Below are 20,518 nucleotides of genomic sequence, written 5' to 3'. Positions count from 1 at the left end.
CACAATGAGGGAAAAACAAGTCGGACAGCAACACGATAAAGAGAGAAGAATAAGAGACAGTTAAGGTGTGGCATCAAACCCTAGACAAATTGCCAAGTTATTTTCCTCATTCTTCCCTTGGCATTGTTTTTTTTCTTATGCAATACTCTGATAACCCACTTTGGATGCAAACACAAAATACATACAAAAGTACACAACGTATCTGCTTGAAATGTATATTTAATTGATCATATTGAACAATAAAGTGCACATATTATACACTATGTTGACGGGCAAATTAGTCTAATAATACTTTATTCAAGCTGGTAATACTCTTGGCCCTTATTTACAACCTGCATAACTCTGACAGGGTATATTTTCTTAGCACGGTGCAGGTACAGAATCCCGAAGGAACACACAGTTATTAGGAACACGACCACGGTTTACTTCTTAGCTTTGCCCTGAGCGGCTACGGCCTCCATTGCCTTGCGGACGGTCTCCTCGTCTCCCAAGAACTGCATGGGCTTCACGGGCTTCAGATTTTTGTCCAGTTCGTACAGGATGGGAATGCCGGTGGGAAGGTTGAGCTCCATGATAGCTTCATCGGACATCCCTTTAAGGGAAAAGGCACAACAGAAAGAGAAAATAAAATTAGATATATTTCTGAGCAGTGGTTTTCAAACTGTGGTAATCAAATAATCCAGGGGTCGGGAACCTTTTTGCCTGAGAGAGCCATACAAGCCGAATATTTTAAAAAGTATTTCCGTGAGAGCCGTATAATATTTTTTTTAAGATTAAATACAATCAAATACGTGCATTTTTAACCTTCCTCTTGTGTTAGCTTTCTGTTACCATCTCTTATGTTAACGGGTCGGTTTTGACCCATGTCTTAAATCAGCTGTAAAATACACTAAAAACAATTATCTATCATCCAATTTGTTTCTTATCTCTTGGTTACCTCGTTAGGCTTCCTTATCCTTGAAAATATTGGTTTTAATATTTTTGGTTTGGGCCATTGGGCCTTTTTTTGTCAGTATACCCCTCGATTTCCATTTTTAAAAATGGTAAAACGAACCTCAAGAGAATCATATACATAAAAAATGTTTTTGTTGTGTTACCTGACTATTACTAAGGAGTATTAGAACACATCTCTTAAATAAATGTGTTTTATTTATTTTTTCATTTTAAGAATTTTAACTATTGTAACATCTATGGTGTTACGGGTCAATTTCGACCCATGTATATTTACTTCAAGAAAAAGGCTAAAACGTATTTTTTTCAGCAACAGAAATCCAACATCAAGCAAACAACAACCAACAACCAATCAAGCAAATGAAACCAAGAGAAATAGATTACTAGTTCCAAAACTAATAAAAAAACAAAATCAGAGTGGCAAAAAGTGACACTTTTAGTGTCCGTCTTTTGTTTGTTTTTGTACAGGATAACAAGGTAAAATGAGAATCCACTAAAGCTCACATGATTGGGAGAGGAGCTGGCTGTCAGTGTGTTCAGTTTTGGCTCTTATCATTGCTTTATCATCTTATTTTTATAACTGGGTCGAAACCGACCCTAACAACACCAAGGGCATAATTTCTACCAGAGCATTTTATAATTTAGTGAAAAAAATTAAAATGTTTTATTTTGTTGACAAAGAAGTTCCTGACAGAGTCAAAAAGCTTTGATGCAAAAAAATAAATGTATGTGGTGTTTTTATGCATTTAAAAACTAAAACGGGTCGCTGCCGACCCTAACACAAGACGAAGGTTAAGTAAAATCAACATTTTTTGAGTATAATAATTGTCTTATTCTTTTTTACTAACATTGTTATTCTAAAGCTAACCAACAATAAATAAAATACTTCTTACCATTAATGCGACTTCTTGAACAGGTGCGGTAGAAACCGGATGGATGGATTAAAATGCATGAGAATGTTTTATATTTTGAACGTTATTTTTGACACTGTGATTACCAGCGGAATTATTCATTACTTACCGTGTTAAGCAACGTCAGCTAAGATTTATCTGAGAGCCAGGTGCAGTCACCAAAAGAGCCACATCTGGGTCTAGATCCATAGGTTCCCTACCCCTGAAATAATCACTTGATTAAAGTACAGTGTTTTATTTTCCTATAATCAAACACAGTGTTACTGTTCAAACTGTGAGTAATGTTACATTGGCCAAAAAATACTATGTAATACTTACGCCTACTATGCTACTGCATTTTAATGTTGGAGAGCCAGGTTTTTTCTGAGTTGGTACTTGGGCAAAAAGTGGGAGAAGGACCGCTTTAGAGTAGTCAGTGTACAGCATGGGTGGCTTTAATGTGCACGCACGCACGCACGCACGCACGCACGCACGCACGCACGCACGCACGCACGCACGCACGCACGCACGCACGCACGCACGCACGCACGCACGCACGCACGCACGCACGCACGCACGCACGCACGCACGCACGCACGCACACACACACACACACACACACACACACACACACACACACACACACACACACACACACACACACACACACACACACACACACACACAGCCATTTTTGTGCAATCATATGTAAATAATTAGGGGTGTCAAAATTATTATCAAATTCAGATTAATTAATTACTTATATTATGGAACGGATTGGCCAAAGAAATCAAACTGAAATATGATTCAGTTTAAGAGACTGTTCAAAGTACAAGTGTTCACAAAGTGCTCAAAGCAAGAATTACGATGAATATCTGAACCCTTTTTATCACCTTTTTTTTTTACATTTTATTGACACAAAGATTATTTATGTATTTAATATTTGTATGCTTACTATGGTATATTATTTATTTGTTCACTGTTCTGTCAGAGAGAACAAAGAAATTGGATAAAATCGCTATGGTATGAATAAGAGTAGGATTAAATAAGCGCCGTTTCTTCCTACTCTTTTTCGGACGGGCTGTAAATTTCTCAAACTTTTTTTTTTTTTTACCAAGTACCACCTCAGAAAACACTTAGCTCTGACCAACAGTAAAATACAGTAGTGCAATAGGCCTACATATTCATTAAAAACAAGGCATATGTTGTATTTAAAAAGTATATTTATTATTTTTTTGGCGAATGTAACATTGCACACGGTTAGAACAATAACACGGTGTTTGAATATTTAATCAGGTGATTCTTTGGTACATTTGTAGTCTAATTAATACCTGCATTATCCTTTCCATCCTTTGTAACTCAGCTACTGTGTGGGACAATTTCACTTGTAGATCAATAAGGTTTGTCTTAGTCAGTGGTTCTCAACCTTTTTTCAGTGATGTACGCCCTGTGAGCATTTTTTAAATTCAAGTACCCCCTAATCGGAGCAAAGCATTTTTGGTTGAAAAAAAAAAGATAACAAGGTAAAATACAGCACTATGTCATCAGTTTCTGATTTATTAAATTGTATAACAGTGCAAAATATTGCTCAATTGTAGTGGTCTTTCTTGAACTATTTGGAAAAAAATATCAAAATAACTAAAAACTGGTTGAAAAATAAACAAGTGATTCAATTATAAATGAACATTTCTACACATAGAAGTAATCATCAACTTAAAGTGCCCTCTTTGGGGATTGTAATAGAGATCCATCTGGACTCATGAACTTAATTCTAAACATTTCATCACAAAAAAAGAAATCTTTAATATCAATATTTATGGAACATGTCCACAAAAAAATCTAGCTGTCAACGCTAAATATTTCATTTTTGCATTTCTTGTCACAGTTTATGAACATACATTCATATTTTGTTGAAGTATTATTCATCCATCCATCCATCCATCTTCTTCCGCTTATCCGAGGTCGGGTCGCGGGGGCAACAGCCTAAGCAGGGAAACCCACACTTCCCTCTCCCCAGCCACTTCGTCTAGCTCTTCCTGGGGGATCCCGAGGCGTTCCCAGGCCAGCCGGGAGACATAGTCTTCCCAACGTGTCCTTGGTCTTCCCCGTGGCCTCCTACCGGTTGGACGTGCCCTAAACACCTCCCTAGGAAGGCGTTCGGGTGGCATCCTGACCAGATGCCCGAACCACCTCATTTGGCTCCTCTCGATGTGAAGGAGCAGCGGCTTTACTTTGAGTTCCTCCCGGATGGCAGAGCTTCTCACCCTATCTCTAAGGGAGAGCCCCGCCACACGGCGGAGGAAACTCATTTTGGCCGCTTGTACCCTTGATCTTATCCTTTCGGTCATGACCCAAAGCTCATGACCATAGGTGAGGATGGGAACGTAGATCGACCGGTAAATTGAGAGCTTTGCCTTCCGGCTCAGCTCCTTCTTCACCACAACGGATCGGTACAACGTCCGCATTACTGAAGACGCCGCACCGATCCGCCTGTCGATCTCACGATCCACTCTTCCCCCACTCGTGAACAAGACTCCTAGGTACTTGAACTCCTCCACTTGGGGCAGGGTCTCCTCCCCAACCCGGAGATGGCATTCCACCCTTTTCCGGGCGAGAACCATGGACTCGGACTTGGAGGTGCTGATTCTCATTCCGGTCGCTTCACACTCGGCTGCAAACCGATCCAGTGAGTATTATTCAATACTTGATAATAATTTTTGAATTGTTGCTATTTTTAGAATATTTAAAAAAAATCTCACGTAACCCTTGGCATACCTTCAAGTACCCCCAGGGGTACGTGTACCCCCATTTGAGAACCACTGGTCTAAGTCTAATATTGTAATGAATTTAAATTAAAATGCCTCTTATTGAGGGCGTTTCTCAGCATTTTTAGGCAATATTAAAATAATTAATAATTAATTACAAATCATAATAAATCACTATTTTTTTTAATGCTTGACGGCACTATGCAGTTGTCCCTCTCCACATTGCGCTTGAAATATTTCCACATCACAATAAAAAAATATTTTTTAAGCATATGTAAAACTGTTTCAGTCCTTAATGAAGCATTTTCACGCATAAAAAAATAAAAAAAATAAACTAAAAATATCAATACCACAGTAGTATGGCGCAGTGGGAGAGTGGCCGTGCGCAACCCGAGGGTCCGTGGTTCAATCCCCACCTAGTAACAACCTCATCACGTCCGTTGTGTCCTGAGCAAGACACTTCACCCTTGCTCCTGATGGGTGCTGGTTAGCGCCTTGCATGGCAGCTCCCTCCATCAGTGTGTGAATGTGTAAATGTGGAAGTAGTGTCAAAGCGCTTTGAGTACCTTGAAGGTAGAAAAGCGCTATACAAGTACAACCCATTTATTTATTTATTTATTAAGTATTTGCCATGACAGAAGACAAAACCAATCAGAGTGCCCTGTTTAGTTATGTGGCCACTGACTGGCTCATCCTCAGGCAGCATTACTGTGAATAAATGATAAATGGGTTGTACTTGTATAGCGCTTTTCTACCTTCAAGGTACTCAAAGCGCTTTGACACTACTTCCACATTTACCCATTCACACACACATTCACACACTGATGGAGGGAGCTGCCACGCAAGGCGCTAACCAGCACCCATCAGGAGCAAGGGTGAAGTGTCTTGCTCAGGACACAACAGACGTGACGAGGTTGGTACTAGGTGGGATTTGAACCAGGGACCCTCGGGTTGCGCACGGCCACTCTCCCACTGCGCCACGCCGTCCCGTGAAGGTCAGTAAGGGGTGATATTTCATGTCTAGAGCAGTGGTTCTCAACCTTTTTTCAGTGAAGTACCCCCTGTGAACATTTTTTTTTATTAAACAGTGCAAAATATTGCACTGTTTAATTAAACATTTTTTTGCACTGTTGCACAAAATTAACAGTGCAAAATATTGCTCATTTGTAGTGGTCTTTCTTGAACTATTTGAAAAAAAAAAAGAGATACAAATAACTAAAAACTTGTTGAAAAATAAACAAGTGATTAAATTATAAATAAAGATTTCTACACATAGAAGTAATCATCAACTTAAATTGCCCTCTTTGGGGATTGTAATAGAGATCCATCTGGATTCATCAACTTAATTCTAAACATCCATCCATTTCTACCACTTATTCCCTTTGGTGGTGCTTATCTCAGCTACAACATTTCTTCACAAAAAATAAATCTTTAACATGAATATTTATGGAACATGTCCACAAAAAAATCTAGCTGTAAACACTGAATATTGCAATCTTGCAAAGACATGCACCTGGGGATAGGTTGATTGGCAACACTAAAAATTGGCCCTAGTGTGTGAATGTGAGTGTGAATGTTGTCTGTCTATCTGTGTTGGCCCTGCGATGAGGTGGCGACTTGTCCAGGGTGTACCCCGCCTTCCGCCCGATTGTAGCTGAGATAGGCGCCAGCGCCCCCCGCGACCCCGAAAGGGAATAAGCGGTAGAGAATGGATGGATGCATTTCTTTTCACAATTTATGAACTTACATTCATATTTTGTTGAAGTATTATTCAATAAATATATTCATAAAGGATTTTTGAATTGTTGCTATTTTTAGAATATTTAAAAAAAAATCTCACGTACCCCTTGGCATACCTTCAAGTACCCCCAGGGGTACGTGTACCCCCATTTGAGAACCACTGGTCCAGAGGGCTGTCATAATTTCGAATTTAGAAGGTCATTTACAGGTTTTTCTATGATTTAGCTATAAAAGCATTTGATATTTAAAGGCACCAAAAACTGTTAATAATGTATAGACAAAAGTGTATATTATATATATGATTATATATATAGTCTTTATATAGGTGTGTGTGTGTATATATGATGGATGTGTGTGTTTTTTGGGTATATGCATGTGTGTATGTATATGTATGTATGTGCTTATGTGTGTATATGTATGTATATATATATATATATATATATGTATATATATATAATGTGTATATATGTGTGTATGTATGTGTATGTATGTGCTTATGTGTGTATATGTATGTATGTATATATATATATATATGTATATATATATAATTTGTATATATGTGTGTGTGTATGTGTATATGTGTGTGCATATGTATATATGTAAGTGTGTGTGAATTTAAATGGATTATATATAGATCATTTATAGCATTTACGCAGCAACCACTGAATTGAATTATATTATATATATGATTGTATTATATATTGTATATATATATTGTATATGTATAGGGGTGGAACCTAATAAGTTTACTTCTTCCCACTCCTTTTTGAGCCAATCTTGACATCTACAAAAGATTAGTCACATGTAATGTAGGTGTAAATATAATATATATATATATATATATATATATATATATATATTTCTTTTGTATTTTATGTCATTCTTTTGTTTTGTTGCATGGCTCAAAATAAATGTATTCATCGCGGTACAGAACCCATTAACAGCGATAAAACGAGGGACAACTGTAAATAATATCTATCAATGCTGCTAATAAGACACCACCCACCCTCCAGGTGCTTCACGATGCCTCTCAGACTGTTTCCATGAGCGGCAATGAGCACTCTCTTTCCCTGCTTGATCTGAGGAGCGATCTCTTCATTCCAGAAGGGAAGTGCTCGGGCGATTGTGTCCTTGAGGCTCTCGCAGGAGGGAAGCTGGTCCTCAGTCAAGTCGGCATAGCGGCGATCCTGCACCAGGAACAAATGTGTCACATGAATATGGCGGTATAAAAAGAACACTTTTTTACAACGGATGTGCCGATCCATTTATCTTTAAAAAGTAAGTGATCGCTATTGCCGATTATCCATCCATCCATCCATCTTCTTCCGCTTATCCGAGGTCGGGTCGCGGGGGCAACAGCCTAAGCAGGGAAACCCAGACTTCCCTCTCCCCAGCCACATCGTCTAGCTCTTCCCGGGGGATCCCGAGGCGTTCCCAGGCCAGCCGGGAGACATAGTCTTCCCAACGTGTCCTGGGTCTTCCCCGTGGCCTCCTACCGGTTGGACGTGGCCTAAACACCTCCCTAGAAAGGCGTTCGGGTGGCATCCTGACCAGATGCCCGAACCACCTCATCTGGCTCCTCTCGATGTGAAGGAGCAGCGGCTTTACTTTGAGTTCCTCCCGGATGGCAGAGCTTCTCACCCTATCTCTAAGGGAGAGCCTCGCCACATGGCGGAGGAAACTCATTTCGGCCGCTTGTACCCGTGATCTTATCCTTTCGGTCATGACCCAAAGCTCATGACCATAGGTGAGGATGGGAACGTAGATCGACCGGTAAATTGAGAGCTTTGCCTTCCGGCTCAGCTCCTTCTTCACCACAACGGATCGGTACAACGTCCGCATTACTGAAGACGCCGCACCGATCCGCCTGTCGATCTCACGATCCACTCTTCCCTCACTCGTGAACAAGACTCCTAGGTACTTGAACTCCTCCACTTGGGGCAGGGTCTCCTCCCCAACCCGGAGATGGCACTCCACCCTTTTCCGGGCGAGAACCATGGACTCGGACTTGGAGGTGCTGATTCTCATTCCGGTCGCTTCACACTCGGCTGCGAACCGATCCAGCGAGAGCTGAAGATCCCGGCCAGATGAAGCCATCAGGACCACATCATCTGCAAAAAGCAGAGACCTAATCCTGCGGTCACCAAACCGGATCCCCTCAACGCCTTGACTCCGCCTAGAAATTCTGTCCATAAAAGTTATGAACAGAATCGGTGACAAAGGACAGCCTTGGCGGAGTCCAACCCTCACTGGAAATGTGTTCGACTTACTGCCAGCAATGCGGACCAAGCTCTGGCACTGATCGTACAGGGAGTGGACCGCCACGATAAGACAGTCCGGTACCTCATACTCTCTGAGCACTCCCCACAGGACTTCCCGAGGGACACGGTCGAATGCCTTCTCCAAGTCCACAAAGCACATGTAGACGGGTTGGGCAAACTCCCATGCACCCTCAAGAACCCTGCCGAGAGTATAGAGCTGGTCCACAGTTCCACGACCAGGACGAAAACCACACTGTTCCTCCTGAATCCGAGGTTCGACTATCCGACGTAGCCTCCTCTCCAGTACACCTGAATAAACCTTACCGGGAAGGCTGCCGATTAATGTCTTTTAAAAGACCTACTGAAACCCACTACTACCGACCACGCAGTCTGATAGTTTATATATCAATGATGAAATATTAACATTGCAACACATGCCAATACGGCCTTTTTAGTTTACTAAATTACAATTTTAAATTTACCGCGGAATTTCCTGTTGAAAACGTCGCGGAATGATGACGCGTGTTTGTGACGTTATTGGTTGGAGGCGACATTTTAGCCCAGCACCACTTACGGCTAGAAGTCGTCTCTTTTCATCGCATAATTACACAGTAATTTGGACATCTGTGTTGCTGAATCTTTTGCAATTTGTTCAATTAATAATGGAGACTATAAAGAAGAAAGCTGTTGGTGGAAAGCGGCGGATTGCAGCTGCCTATAGCAACCGAAACACAGCCGGTGTTTCTTTGTTTGTTGTGAAGCTTTAACACAGAGCACTCAAGCAGACATGTATCTCTACGTCAACCAGCAAGTTTTTGGATGGGAAAATTGTGATATTAAGTCGGCTCTTACCGGAGACTTCAGTGGATTATGCGACCGCCTCCTGTAGCTGTCAAAAAGGCAGCTGTGATCTTGGCTCCTCCATTGGCTTCTCTGAGAGACACTGGCATTCACCGCAGCCCTCCGACTTTCAGGTATGACTTTATAATCTCACGAAAACAGTATTAACACAATAAGCAGATAAGGGATTTTCCAGAATTATCCTAGTAAATGTGTCTAATAACATCTGAATCTCTCACACTGCCGTCGCCTTTTTTTTTTTTTTTTTTTGTGCTTCACTCTGGCTTTCCTCATCCACAAATCTTTCATACTCGCTCAAATTAATGGGGAACTCGTCGCTTTCTCACTTGCTGCTGCTGCTGGCTATGATTATAAACAATGTGAGAATGTGAGGAGTTCTACAACCGGTGACGTCACGCGCACATCGTCTGCTACTTCTGGTACAGGCAAGGCTTTTTTATTAGCGACAAAAAGTTGCGACGTTCTCTACTAAATCCTTTCAGCAAAAATAAGGCAATATCGCGAAATGATCAAGTATGACACATAGAATGGACCTGCTATCCCCGTTTAAATAAGAAAATCTCATTTCAGTAGGCCTTTAATGCCGATCACAAATGCCAATCCTCTCGGGCTCACAATATATTTATTTTCAGTCCATGGCAGCCATTGATTGATTGATTGATTGATTGATACTTTTATTAGTAAATTGCACAGTACAGCACATATTCCGTACAATTGACCACTACATGGTAACACCCGAATAAGTTTTTCAACTTGTTTAAGTCAGGGTCCACGTTAATCAATTCATGTCTATACATTATGTGTCTCCATACACAGTGTGGACATGTGGAGTTAATAATAATCACCTGCATTGTAGCAAATAAAGCCTTTCTTACCATGTATGGGCATGTATGGGCAAGTACGGGACGCGAGTCGGGCTACGTCAGCACCGGAGGTTATTCAAATCAGCTGTTCACCTGGCGGGTTTAAGAAGACTAAACAGAGTTGTCCCTCTAAAGCTGCCGCCTTGTTTCGTCATATATTACTGCCTTTGCACAAGCCAATATATGAATCAACACAAAATCCGTACTTTGGAGCAATGTTCACAGACTCCAGTGTTTGGCTTGTTAGCTTCCCACCGCAGGCGAACAAAGATGGTAGTGGTTGAGGTAAGAGTTGTTTGATGTTGGATGCTAAAAATTGTCCGATGCGTTCCAGCAGTTAGCCTTAAGGCATTGTTGCAGCTCAATGGCTTTTGTGCAACGGGTGTGTTGGTCACTCCTGGTCATATACAATTTTTCTTTAAATATATATATATATATATATATATATATATATATATATATCCATCCATCCATCCATCTTCTTCCGCTTATCCGAGGTCGGGTCGCGGGGACAACAGCCTAAGCAGGGAAACCCAGACTTCCCTCTCCCCAGCCACTTCGTCTAGCTCTTCCCGGGGGATCCCGAGGCGTTCCCAGGCCAGCCGGGAGACATAGTCTTCCCAACGTGTCCTGGGTCTTCCCCGTGGCCTCCTACCGGGTGGACGTGCCCTAAACACCTCCCTAGGGAGGCGTTCGGGTGGCATCCTGACCAGATGCCCGAACCACCTCATCTGGCTCCTCTCGATGTGAAGGAGCAGCGGCTTTACTTTGAGTTCCTCCCGGATGGCAGAGCTTCTCACCCTATCTCTAAGGGAGAGCCCCGCCACACGGCGGAGGAAACTCATTTCGGCCGCTTGTACCCGTGATCTTATCCTTTCGGTCATGACCCAAAGCTCATGACCATAGGTGAGGATGGGATCGTAGATCGACCGGTAAATTGAGAGCTTCGCCTTCCGGCTCAGCTCCTTCTTCACCACAACGGATCGGTACAACGTCCGCATTACTGAAGACGCCGCACCGATCCGCCTGTCGATCTCACGATCCACTCTTCCCCCACTCGTGAACAAGACTCCTAGGTACTTGAACTCCTCCACTTGGGGCAGGGACTTGGAGGTGCTGATTCTCATATATATATATATTTCTAATATTTTCCCGGTCGACCAGTATGGTCCCAAAAATCGACGGGTTGGCGACCCCTGCAGTAATGCATACTACTTTTCTATTTACGTAGTTTAGTTATTGTGTACTATTGACTTTAGTTATTGTGTACTACTCTTTGGCGTGAATGCCAGGCATCATGTTGGGAGGAAACCAGGCACCGCTCATCACTAGATCAATACCATTCCTACAGCGAAGCATGCTGTGGGGATGTTTTTCAGAAGCAGGAACTCGTAGATTAGTCTGGATAGAGAGAAAGATGAATGCAGCAATGTACAGAGACATCTTGGATGAAAACCGATGCTTCTGTCAGTTTGTGTATGTTTTAGTTTTTTCTTCTGCATTTGTCTGTTTCCTGTTTCTAGTATTTCCTGTCTTTTAGATCCTGTCAATTGCTCTTAATTTGTCAGCTTCCTGTCTTGTTCCCTGAGTGCTGTGTTTCTCCTCAGTGTGTTTAGTATTTCCTGTCCTTAGTTCCGGTCTAGTGCTCTTATTTTGTCAGCTTCCTGTGTTGTTCCCTGAGTGCTGTGTTCCCCTTCAGCTGCGGCTGATTGGCATCTGGCCACACCTGTTGCCAATCAGCCGGCTCCTATTTGTACCTCCTTTGTCTTTTGTCAGTTGCTGGATCATTGTATTGTCATTTGTATTGTCGTTGCCTCATGTCACTCTTGTGTCTTTGCTACCTGTCGTGTCTGGCATTATTTCAGCTATTACCTGTCGTGCTACATCTTGTCCTGGTTGTCGTAGCGTTAAGCTGTTTTTGTTAGCCATAGATATTTCGAGTTTTTCAGTTTGTTATCCTCTAGCTTCCATGCTAAAGTTCCTTTTTGTTTCTTGTTAGCTTCTATGCTAAAGGCCTTTTGTTTTTTATCCGCCCAGGTGGGCGCTTTTGGTTTGAACCCTTTTTTTGGGTTTTGTCTTTGTATTTATATTAAAATCATGTTTGCTCACTCCATGCCTGCCTCCATCTCTGCATCTTGGGGTTCGTCAGCAAATAACCATGACAGCTTCCCATCTAACCTGACGGCGCTTGAAAAGGGCAGCAAAGATGAATGGGTGAAACTGCCCAAAGATAGGCGTGGAAAGTGTCTGACATTATATTAAAACAGATTTGAGGCTGTAGTTGTTGCCAAAGCATCAACAAAATACTGAGTAAATTGTATAGATTTTTCTAAAATCAAATTTGCAAAATTAAAAAAAAAAAAATTCACATTGTCATTGTGGGGTATTTTGTGCAAAAAGACCTCAACGGCGGAGTGGTTGCAAAGAAGCTCCACAACGGTCAAAAAGGCGGAAGAAGGCTGCAGCAAAGATGGGCCCCCAATTGTCTTGGTCTCTATGTTATTGGACCCTGGCCTTCTCTTTGCCAAGGACAGTGTGGTGGCTCCTCTTAGTGTGGTGGCTCCTCTCAGATGAGGTGGTTCGGGCATCTGGTCAGGATACCACCCGAACGCCTCCCTAGGGAGGTGTTTAGGGCACGTCCAACCGGTAGGAGGCCACGGGGAAGACCCAGGACACGTTGGGAGGACTATGTCTCCCGGCTGGCATGGGAACGCCTCGGGATCCCCAGGGAAGAGCTAGACGAAGTGGCTGGGGAGAGGGAAGTCTGGGTTTCCCTGCTTAGGCTGTTGCCCCCGCGACCCGACCTCGGATAAGCGGAAGAAGATGGAAAATGGAATGGAAGTGTGGTTGGTGGCTGTCTGTGCACCAGTCTTCCCACTTTAAAAGATTTCATGCACAGGCGTTCTCCTGAAGGCAATCCCATCAACAGGAGGACCATCATACTCGTTTCGAGCGATCGCCGACGATTGTATGTAGAATTTTAAGTTCAAAAATGAATTTATTCCATTTAGAAATAAGGCTGTAACAAAACAAAAGGTGGAAAAAGTGAAGCGCTGTGAATATTAAGCTTCTATGATATTCAACTTGCATCTGAAATGAAGACACCACTACGGACGAAAACTAGACCTTGGTTTTGACTTACCCTTGAACTTTAACCGCATGCTTCGCAGTCACGCATGCTGTTAGGTAATCATGTTGAGGCTCCTCTACACTGTTGATTTCACTTATCTGTGCTTGGTCCACTTTTTTTGTGAGGCCTCACAAAGCCCGTTGCTCAATGTGTACTCTTGCCTCACAAACCTACGTGTCATCGCGCGTGTGTTGTCGTTACCTTGCTGATGGCGGCGTAGTAGTCGTGTTCAGGACCCATAGAGGGAGGCGGGATGTCGAAAGAGCGTCGCCAGATCTTCACCTGGGCCTCCCCGTGCTTGGCGGCCGTCTCGGCCTTGTTGAGGCCCGTCAGGCCGCCGTAATGGCGCTCGTTGAGACGCCAGGTGCGGTGCACGGGCACCCACATTTGGTCGATGCCATCCAGGACCAGCCACAGGGTCCTGATGGCTCTCTTCAGCACCGAGGTGTAGCATATGTCAAACTCATAGTTGGCGTCTGTAGGATTGGGGAAACGCAGATTTTAGGCAATAGTAGCATTATGTGACACATGCCTGTTGATTTAAAGGCCTACTGAAATGAGATTTTCTTATTAAAACGGGGATAGCAGGTCCATTCTATCTGTCATACTTGATCATTTCACGATATTGCCATATTTTTGCTGAAAGGATTTAGTAGAGAAGACATGCTTGTTGACTTAAATGTTGCAGGGCTCCACACATATTCGCATTGTTTAGCATTAAAAGATTACAGTTGGTACAAAATGCGGCTGCTAGACTTTTGACAAGAACAAGAAAGTTTGATCACATTACGCCTGTACTGGCTCACCTGCACTGGCTTCCTGTGCACTTAAGATGTGACTTTAAGGTTTTACTACTTACGTACAAAATACTACACGGTCTAGCTCCAGCCTATCTTGTTGATTGTATTGTACCATATGTCCCGGCAAGAAATCTGCATTCAAAAGACTCCGGCTTATTAGTGATTCCTAGAGCCCAAAAAAAAGTCTGCGGGCTATAGAGCGTTTTCCGTTTGGGCTCCAGTACTCCGGAATGCCCTCCCGGTAACAGTTCGAGATGCTACCTCAGTAGAAGCATTTAAGTCTCACCTTAAAACTCATCTGTATACTCTAGCCTTTAAATAGACCTCCTTTTTAGACCAGTTGATCTGCCGCTTCTTTTCTTTCTCCTATGTCCCCCCCTCCCTTGTGGAGGGGTCCGGTCCGATGACCATGGATGAAGTACTGGCTGTCCAGAGTCGAGACCCAGGATGGACCGCTCGTCGGGACCCAGGATGGACCGCTCGCCTGTATCGGTTGGGGACATCTCTACGCTGCTGATCCGCCTCCGCTTGAGATGGTCTCCTGTGGACGGGACTCTCGCTGCTCCAAGGTTTCTCATAGTCAGCATTGTCACTGGCGTCCCACTGGATGTGAATTCTCCCTGCCCACTGGGTGTGAGTTTTCCTTGCCCTTTTGTGGGTTCTTCCGAGGATGTTGTAGTCGTAATGATTTGTGCAGTCCTTTGAGACATTTGTGATTTGGGGCTATATAAATAAACATTGATTGATTGATTGATAATGGGAGCCACCAGCAGTAAGAGCAATTCGGACCGAGGAAGCGACAATTTCCCCATTAATTTGAGTGAGGATGAAGGATTCGTGAATTGGGATATTGATAGTGAAAGACTAGAGAAAAAAAAAAAAAAAGCGACGGCTCTGGCCGGCGGCAGTGTGAGCGTTTCAGATGTAATTAGACACATTTACTAGGATAATTCTGGAAGATCCCTTATCTGCTTATTGTTTTAATAGTGTTTTAGTGAGATTTTAATGATTTTAAGTAGGTATGCACCGAAATGAAAATATGTGGCTGAAGCCGAATAAAATTTAAACGCTTGGCCGAAGGCCGAATACCGAATAATGAAAGCAGTTTTTAACAATTTTTCAGTTTTTATATTGCGTAAATAGCCTAGAAAAAATATTTAGATATGTTTTTCAAATAAAGTACATTTTTATTGAATATTGAAATGTTTTTAATATTCCAGTAGCCTTTGCTTTTCAAAAAAAGCACAAAGTTTTTCATTTATATGAGGCCTTCAAACAAAACATGCATTCCAAAAAAAAATTAAGTGCATTAAAGTGGATAAACTCACAACAAATGAATTATTGTCCTTTTGGCAAAGGTCTGCTTAGCCACAGTAAATATGATAATAATGTAAACAGAAGGCTCAAGTAAATCTCAATTAAGTGTGTGTTTATAACCTCATACACTTATACAGGTAGCCTACACAACAGGCTAATAATGTAAACAGAGGACCCACTAAACCTCAATAAGTGTGTGCTTGTAACCTCATACACTTATACAGGTACACAACATATCCCAATGTCACCGCTTCACTGCACGTTGGTTGATTGCGTCACTGTGTCAAAAAATTGCGTCACACGCCACTATTCGGCCTTGTTTTTAACTCATTCCACCGAAAGCCAAATGTGGCTTTTTTAGGCCATATTCGGCCGAATAGATTCACACTTTTTCTGCAGGCGAGCTACTTTTCAATTGACCAACTCGAGGGGATCTACCTCATTTATATATATCATTTATATTTATTTATTTATGAAAGAGACATTTTTGTAAACAAGTTAAATGTGTTTAATGATAATACAAGCATGTGTAACACATATAGATGTCTTTCTTTCACAAAGACAAAAATATAAGTTGGTGTATTACCTGATTCTGATGACTTGCATTGATTGGAATCAGACAGTAATGATGATAACGCCCACATTTTCAAATGGAGGAGAAAAAAAGTTGTCCTTTCTGTACAATACCACATGAAAGTGGTTGGTGTTTGGCATCTAATTCATCCAGCTTCCATACACTTTACAAGAAAAACATTGGCGGCAAATTCCGTAGCTTGCTTGATTGACATTCACGGCACCCGAGGGTCTTGTGAGATGACGCTGGCTGCTGCCAGTTCATTATTATGAAAAAATGACAGAGAGGAAGGCGAGAAACACTTTTTATTTCAACAGTCTTTCGCGCCGTCCCTTCCGTCAAAACTCTAAAGGCCGACTGCACATTTCCTATCTTCACAATAAAAGCCCTGCTTCATGCTGCCTCCGCTAACAAAATAAGAGTCTCGGAAAGCTGGCGTGCACAAGTGATGTGCACACCAGCTTTCTGAGGGATCGCTTGTGCACGCCAGTTTTCCGAGACTCTGTATTTAGTTAGCGCAGGCAGCATGAAGCAGGGCTTTTATTGTGAAGATAGGAAATGTGCAGTCTGCCTTTAGAGTTTTGACGGAAGGTACGGCGCGAGAGTCTGTTGAAATAAAAAGTGTTTCTCGCCTTCCTCTTGGTCATATTTTCATAATAATGATCTTTCAGCAGCCAGCGTCATCTCACAAGACCCTCCGGTACCGTGAATGTCATTTAAGTGACGTCTTGGTGAAGATTGATAATCACTAATTTTTAGGTCTATTTTTTTTAAAAGCCTGGCTGGAGATCGACTGACACACCCCCCGCGGTCGACTGGTAGCTCGCGATCGACGTAATGGGCACCCCTGACTTAGGACCTCTGTGTTCAGGATTTTGTCTCTCCATGAGATGCCCATGATGGCCCGAAGGTGGCGCATCATGTAGACGGGAAGTTGCCTGACTTGCAAACTGTAGAGGGTCCAGGTTTCAACCTCGAATAGAGACATGCCTGTTATTCCAGAGTATTTCCCTTGATTCCCTAGACACAGCACTCGCTCTCCCCATCCTGAGTCTGATCTCGTCATCAAGCTGGGCATTTTCGGTCACTGTTCTACATCTGTAAGTGCAAGTTAAAACTCTACTATGCAAAGCGAAAGCCATTTATCAACAACACCCGGAAACGCCGCCGGCTTTGCAGGGCCTGAGCTCATCTAACATGGACTGATGCCAAGTGGAAAAGTGTTATGTGGTCTGTCGAGTTCACATCATGTTTTTGTAAACTGTGGACGTCGTGTCCTCCGGAACAAAGAGGAAAAGAACCAATCTAATCCCCCTCTTATCCCCACAATTTCCCCCTCTGTCTTCCTTTTTTTTCTTTCTATCCCCTCCTGCTCAGGCCCGGCTGCACCAAATGATAATATAAATACATTTAATAAAGTCAAATTCAAATACGGCAACAAGAAAAGTATCCTACACTTCTCTTTTGTAAAGTAAATCTGAACAGCCGATACGGGCATCTACATCAACTATATGATTTTCCTGAGAAGCTGGACAGGACAAAAAAAAAATAAACAACAACTTTCCTCATCCATGAATCTTTCATCCTCGCTCAAATTATTGGGGAAATCGTCGCTTTCTCGGTCCAAATAGCTCTTGCTACTGGATGCTATGATTATAAACAATGTGAGGAGCCTTACAACCCGTGACATCACACGCACATCGTCTGCTACTTCCGGTACAGGCGAGGCTTTTTTATCAGCGACCAAAAGTTGCGCACTTTATCGTCGATGTTCTCTACTAAATCCTTTCAGCATAAATATGGCAATATCGTGAAATGATCAAACATGACACATAGCCCTACTGAAACCCACTACTACCGACCACACCGTCTGATAGTTTATATATCAATGATGAAATATTAACATTGAAACACGGCCTTTTTAGTTTACTAAATTTAAATTTTAAATTTCCCGCGAAGTGTCCTGTTGAAAACGTCGCGTAATGCTGACGTGTACGCGTGACGTCACAGATAGTTATGAACTATTAGCGCTGCAGAAACACACAGCTAAAAGTCGTCTGCTTTAACCGCATAATTACACAGTATTCTGGACATCTGTGTTGCTGAATCTTTTGCAATTTCTTCAATTAATAATGGAGAAGTCAAAGTAGAAAGATGGAGTTGGGAAGCTTTTAGCCTTTAGCCACACAAACACACGGTGATTCCTTGTTAAAAATTCCCATAGGTGAAACTTTACTATGGATCAGAGCGGTCAAGCGAACATGGATCCCGACTAAATGTCAACCAGCAGTTTTCGGTGAGAAAATGGTGGTAAAAAGTCGCTTCTTACCGGAAATCAGCTGAGCTTGTGCCGTCCGTACAGCTGCCGTCGACTTCCATCAGACACCCTTTCGACTATCAAGTACTATTAAACTCACTAAAACACTAGCAACACAATAGAAAGATAAGGGATTTCCCAGATTTATCCTAGTAAATGTGTTTTAAAAACATCTGAATCCGTCCCAATGCAATCGATTTTTTTTTTCCCCCCTAGTCCGTCGCTATCAATATCCTCAAACACAAATCTTTCATCCTCTCTCAAATTAATGGGGAAATTGTTGTTTTCTCAGTCCGAATAGCACTTTTTGTTGGAGGCTCCCATTAAAAACAATGTGAGGATGTGAGGAGCCCTCAACAGGTGACGTCATCGTCTGCTACTTCCGGTAAAGGCAGGGGATTTTCTGTTAGCGACCAAAAGTTGCGAACTTTATCGTCGATGTTCTCTACTAAATCCTTTCAGCATAAATATGGCAATATCGCGAAATGATCAAGGGCTTCACGGTGGCAGAGGGGTTAGTGCGTCTGCCTCACAGTACGAAGGTCCTGCAGTCCTGGGTTCAAATCGAGGCTCGTGATCTTTCTGTGTGGAGTTTGCATGTTCTCCCCGTGAATGCGTGGGTTCCCTCCGGGTACTCCGGCTTGCTCCCACTTCCAAAGACATGCACCTGGGGATAGGTTGATTGGCAACACTAAATTGGCCCTAGTGTGTGAATGTGAGTGTGAATGTTGTCTGTCTATTTGTGTTGGCCCTGCGATGAGGTGGCGACTTGTCCAGGGTGTACCCCGCCTTCCGCCCGATTGTAGCTGAGATAAGCGCCAGCGCCCCCCGCGACCCCGAAAGGGAATAAGCGGTAGAAAATGGATGGATGGATGGAAATGATCAAGTATGACACATAGAATGGACCTGCTATCCCCGTTTAAATAAGAAAATCTCATTTCAGTAGGCCCTTAAAAAGTGCATGTTAGATTTTTTAAGAAATATTTTTTTGCGGCTCAGCCTCACCCAGTTTCTGCATCCAGTGGCCCCCAGGTAAATTGAGTTTGAAACCCCTGCTCTATAACAATGTACAGTAGTTGAATATCCCAAAAGCTACTCTATAATCATTTATGTCTCCACTTGATGGCAATTTTTTAATGAATCATGGCTATTAGGGTGTTATAACCACAGAGAGGGAGCATGATCCAATAAAGCATCTTACCACATAATGCATGCACATCTGAGTGTGAAGGATGCTTTTATGCAAAAGTAATAGGACGGATGGAGAGAGCATGATGACTACCTTTCAAGGCCTGTCCACCCCGCCTCGCCTCCTTCTCCCCCGTCACGCTCAAATCAGCATCGAACCATCCACAGAAGCGATTCTCTTGGTTCCAGTTGCTTTCTCCGTGGCGAATAAGCACCAGCTTGTACGCGGCCATACTTGACGATCGCGAAGATAAATCGGCGGATGGGAGTAAAAAGTGTCGGTGTCGTCAAGCGAAACCTGTCCGGTCTGCTGGAACCGGCGGGGAGTGCTTTTAACGACTCGATTGGTTACTTCATCACTTCCGGGGTTTTGTTGTCCAATGATGTTCCAGTATGTAATGTAGTTTCCTGTTTTCCCACCAATGGCAGCGGTGGGCGTTCCCTGACCTTCAAATACTTGTACATTGGTCAATTGTCGTCACCTCTAATACCGCCAAGATTACGCTCGTTTTATGTTTAAAAACAACAATAAAATCAACAGGCGGCATGGGTAAGCGTGTGACTGCAATGAAAGTCAAATATTTAAGAATAATTATTATTTATTTAATAATAATGTCAAGATAGGAATGTTGTTTATTGACGAGTGGCTGCTCATAAAATCAACGCTTTCGTTTTTTTGTTATGTAACCTCACTGCGCCATCTAGCGGGTAAATTGAGCTATTACATACAGGAAGTGTACAAATCTAGTTTTTTTAAACAAGCATTGGGATGAAAAATAATGTACTGAAAATTTAGGTCACTTTTTGCCAACTTTGAATATCAGCTAATTTAATAAATATAGTGTTCTTCACTCAGCTGAC

The 20,518-nt window shown here is 42.6% G+C and overlaps 1 protein-coding gene across 1 annotated transcript; it reads right to left on the bottom strand.

Annotated features, from left to right (window-relative positions):
* Window positions 1-201: 201 nt before the first annotated feature.
* On the bottom strand, window positions 202-19,990 carry LOC133558983 (phosphoglycerate mutase 1). The gene is made up of 4 exons (XM_061910225.1): window positions 19,752-19,990; window positions 13,663-13,937; window positions 7,353-7,533; window positions 202-592 (listed from the first exon to the last, which is right to left on the bottom strand). Exons 1-4 carry the CDS (start codon window positions 19,888-19,890, stop codon window positions 423-425), a joined length of 765 nt encoding a protein of 254 aa, XP_061766209.1. The 5' UTR covers window positions 19,891-19,990; the 3' UTR covers window positions 202-422.
* Window positions 19,991-20,518: the final 528 nt, after the last annotated feature.

This window comes from Nerophis ophidion, linkage group LG09 (genome assembly GCF_033978795.1).
Source record: "Nerophis ophidion isolate RoL-2023_Sa linkage group LG09, RoL_Noph_v1.0, whole genome shotgun sequence".
NCBI classification, from domain to species: domain Eukaryota; kingdom Metazoa; phylum Chordata; class Actinopteri; order Syngnathiformes; family Syngnathidae; genus Nerophis; species Nerophis ophidion.
This window is presented reverse-complemented; position numbering and strand designations above follow the sequence as displayed.

Excerpts from the sequence above, each read along its gene's own strand:
- LOC133558983 (XM_061910225.1), bottom strand. The coding sequence starts at position 19,890 with ATGGCCGCGTACAAGCTGGTGCTTATTCGCCACGGAGAAAGCAACTGG. Across the intron at positions 13,938-19,751 it reads GGGTGGACAGGCCTTGAAAG|ACGCCAACTATGAGTTTGAC; the intron begins GTAGTCATCATG and ends CCAATCCTACAG. Across the intron at positions 593-7,352 it reads CATCGTGAAGCACCTGGAGG|GGATGTCCGATGAAGCTATC; the intron begins GTGGGTGGTGTC and ends TTTCCCTTAAAG.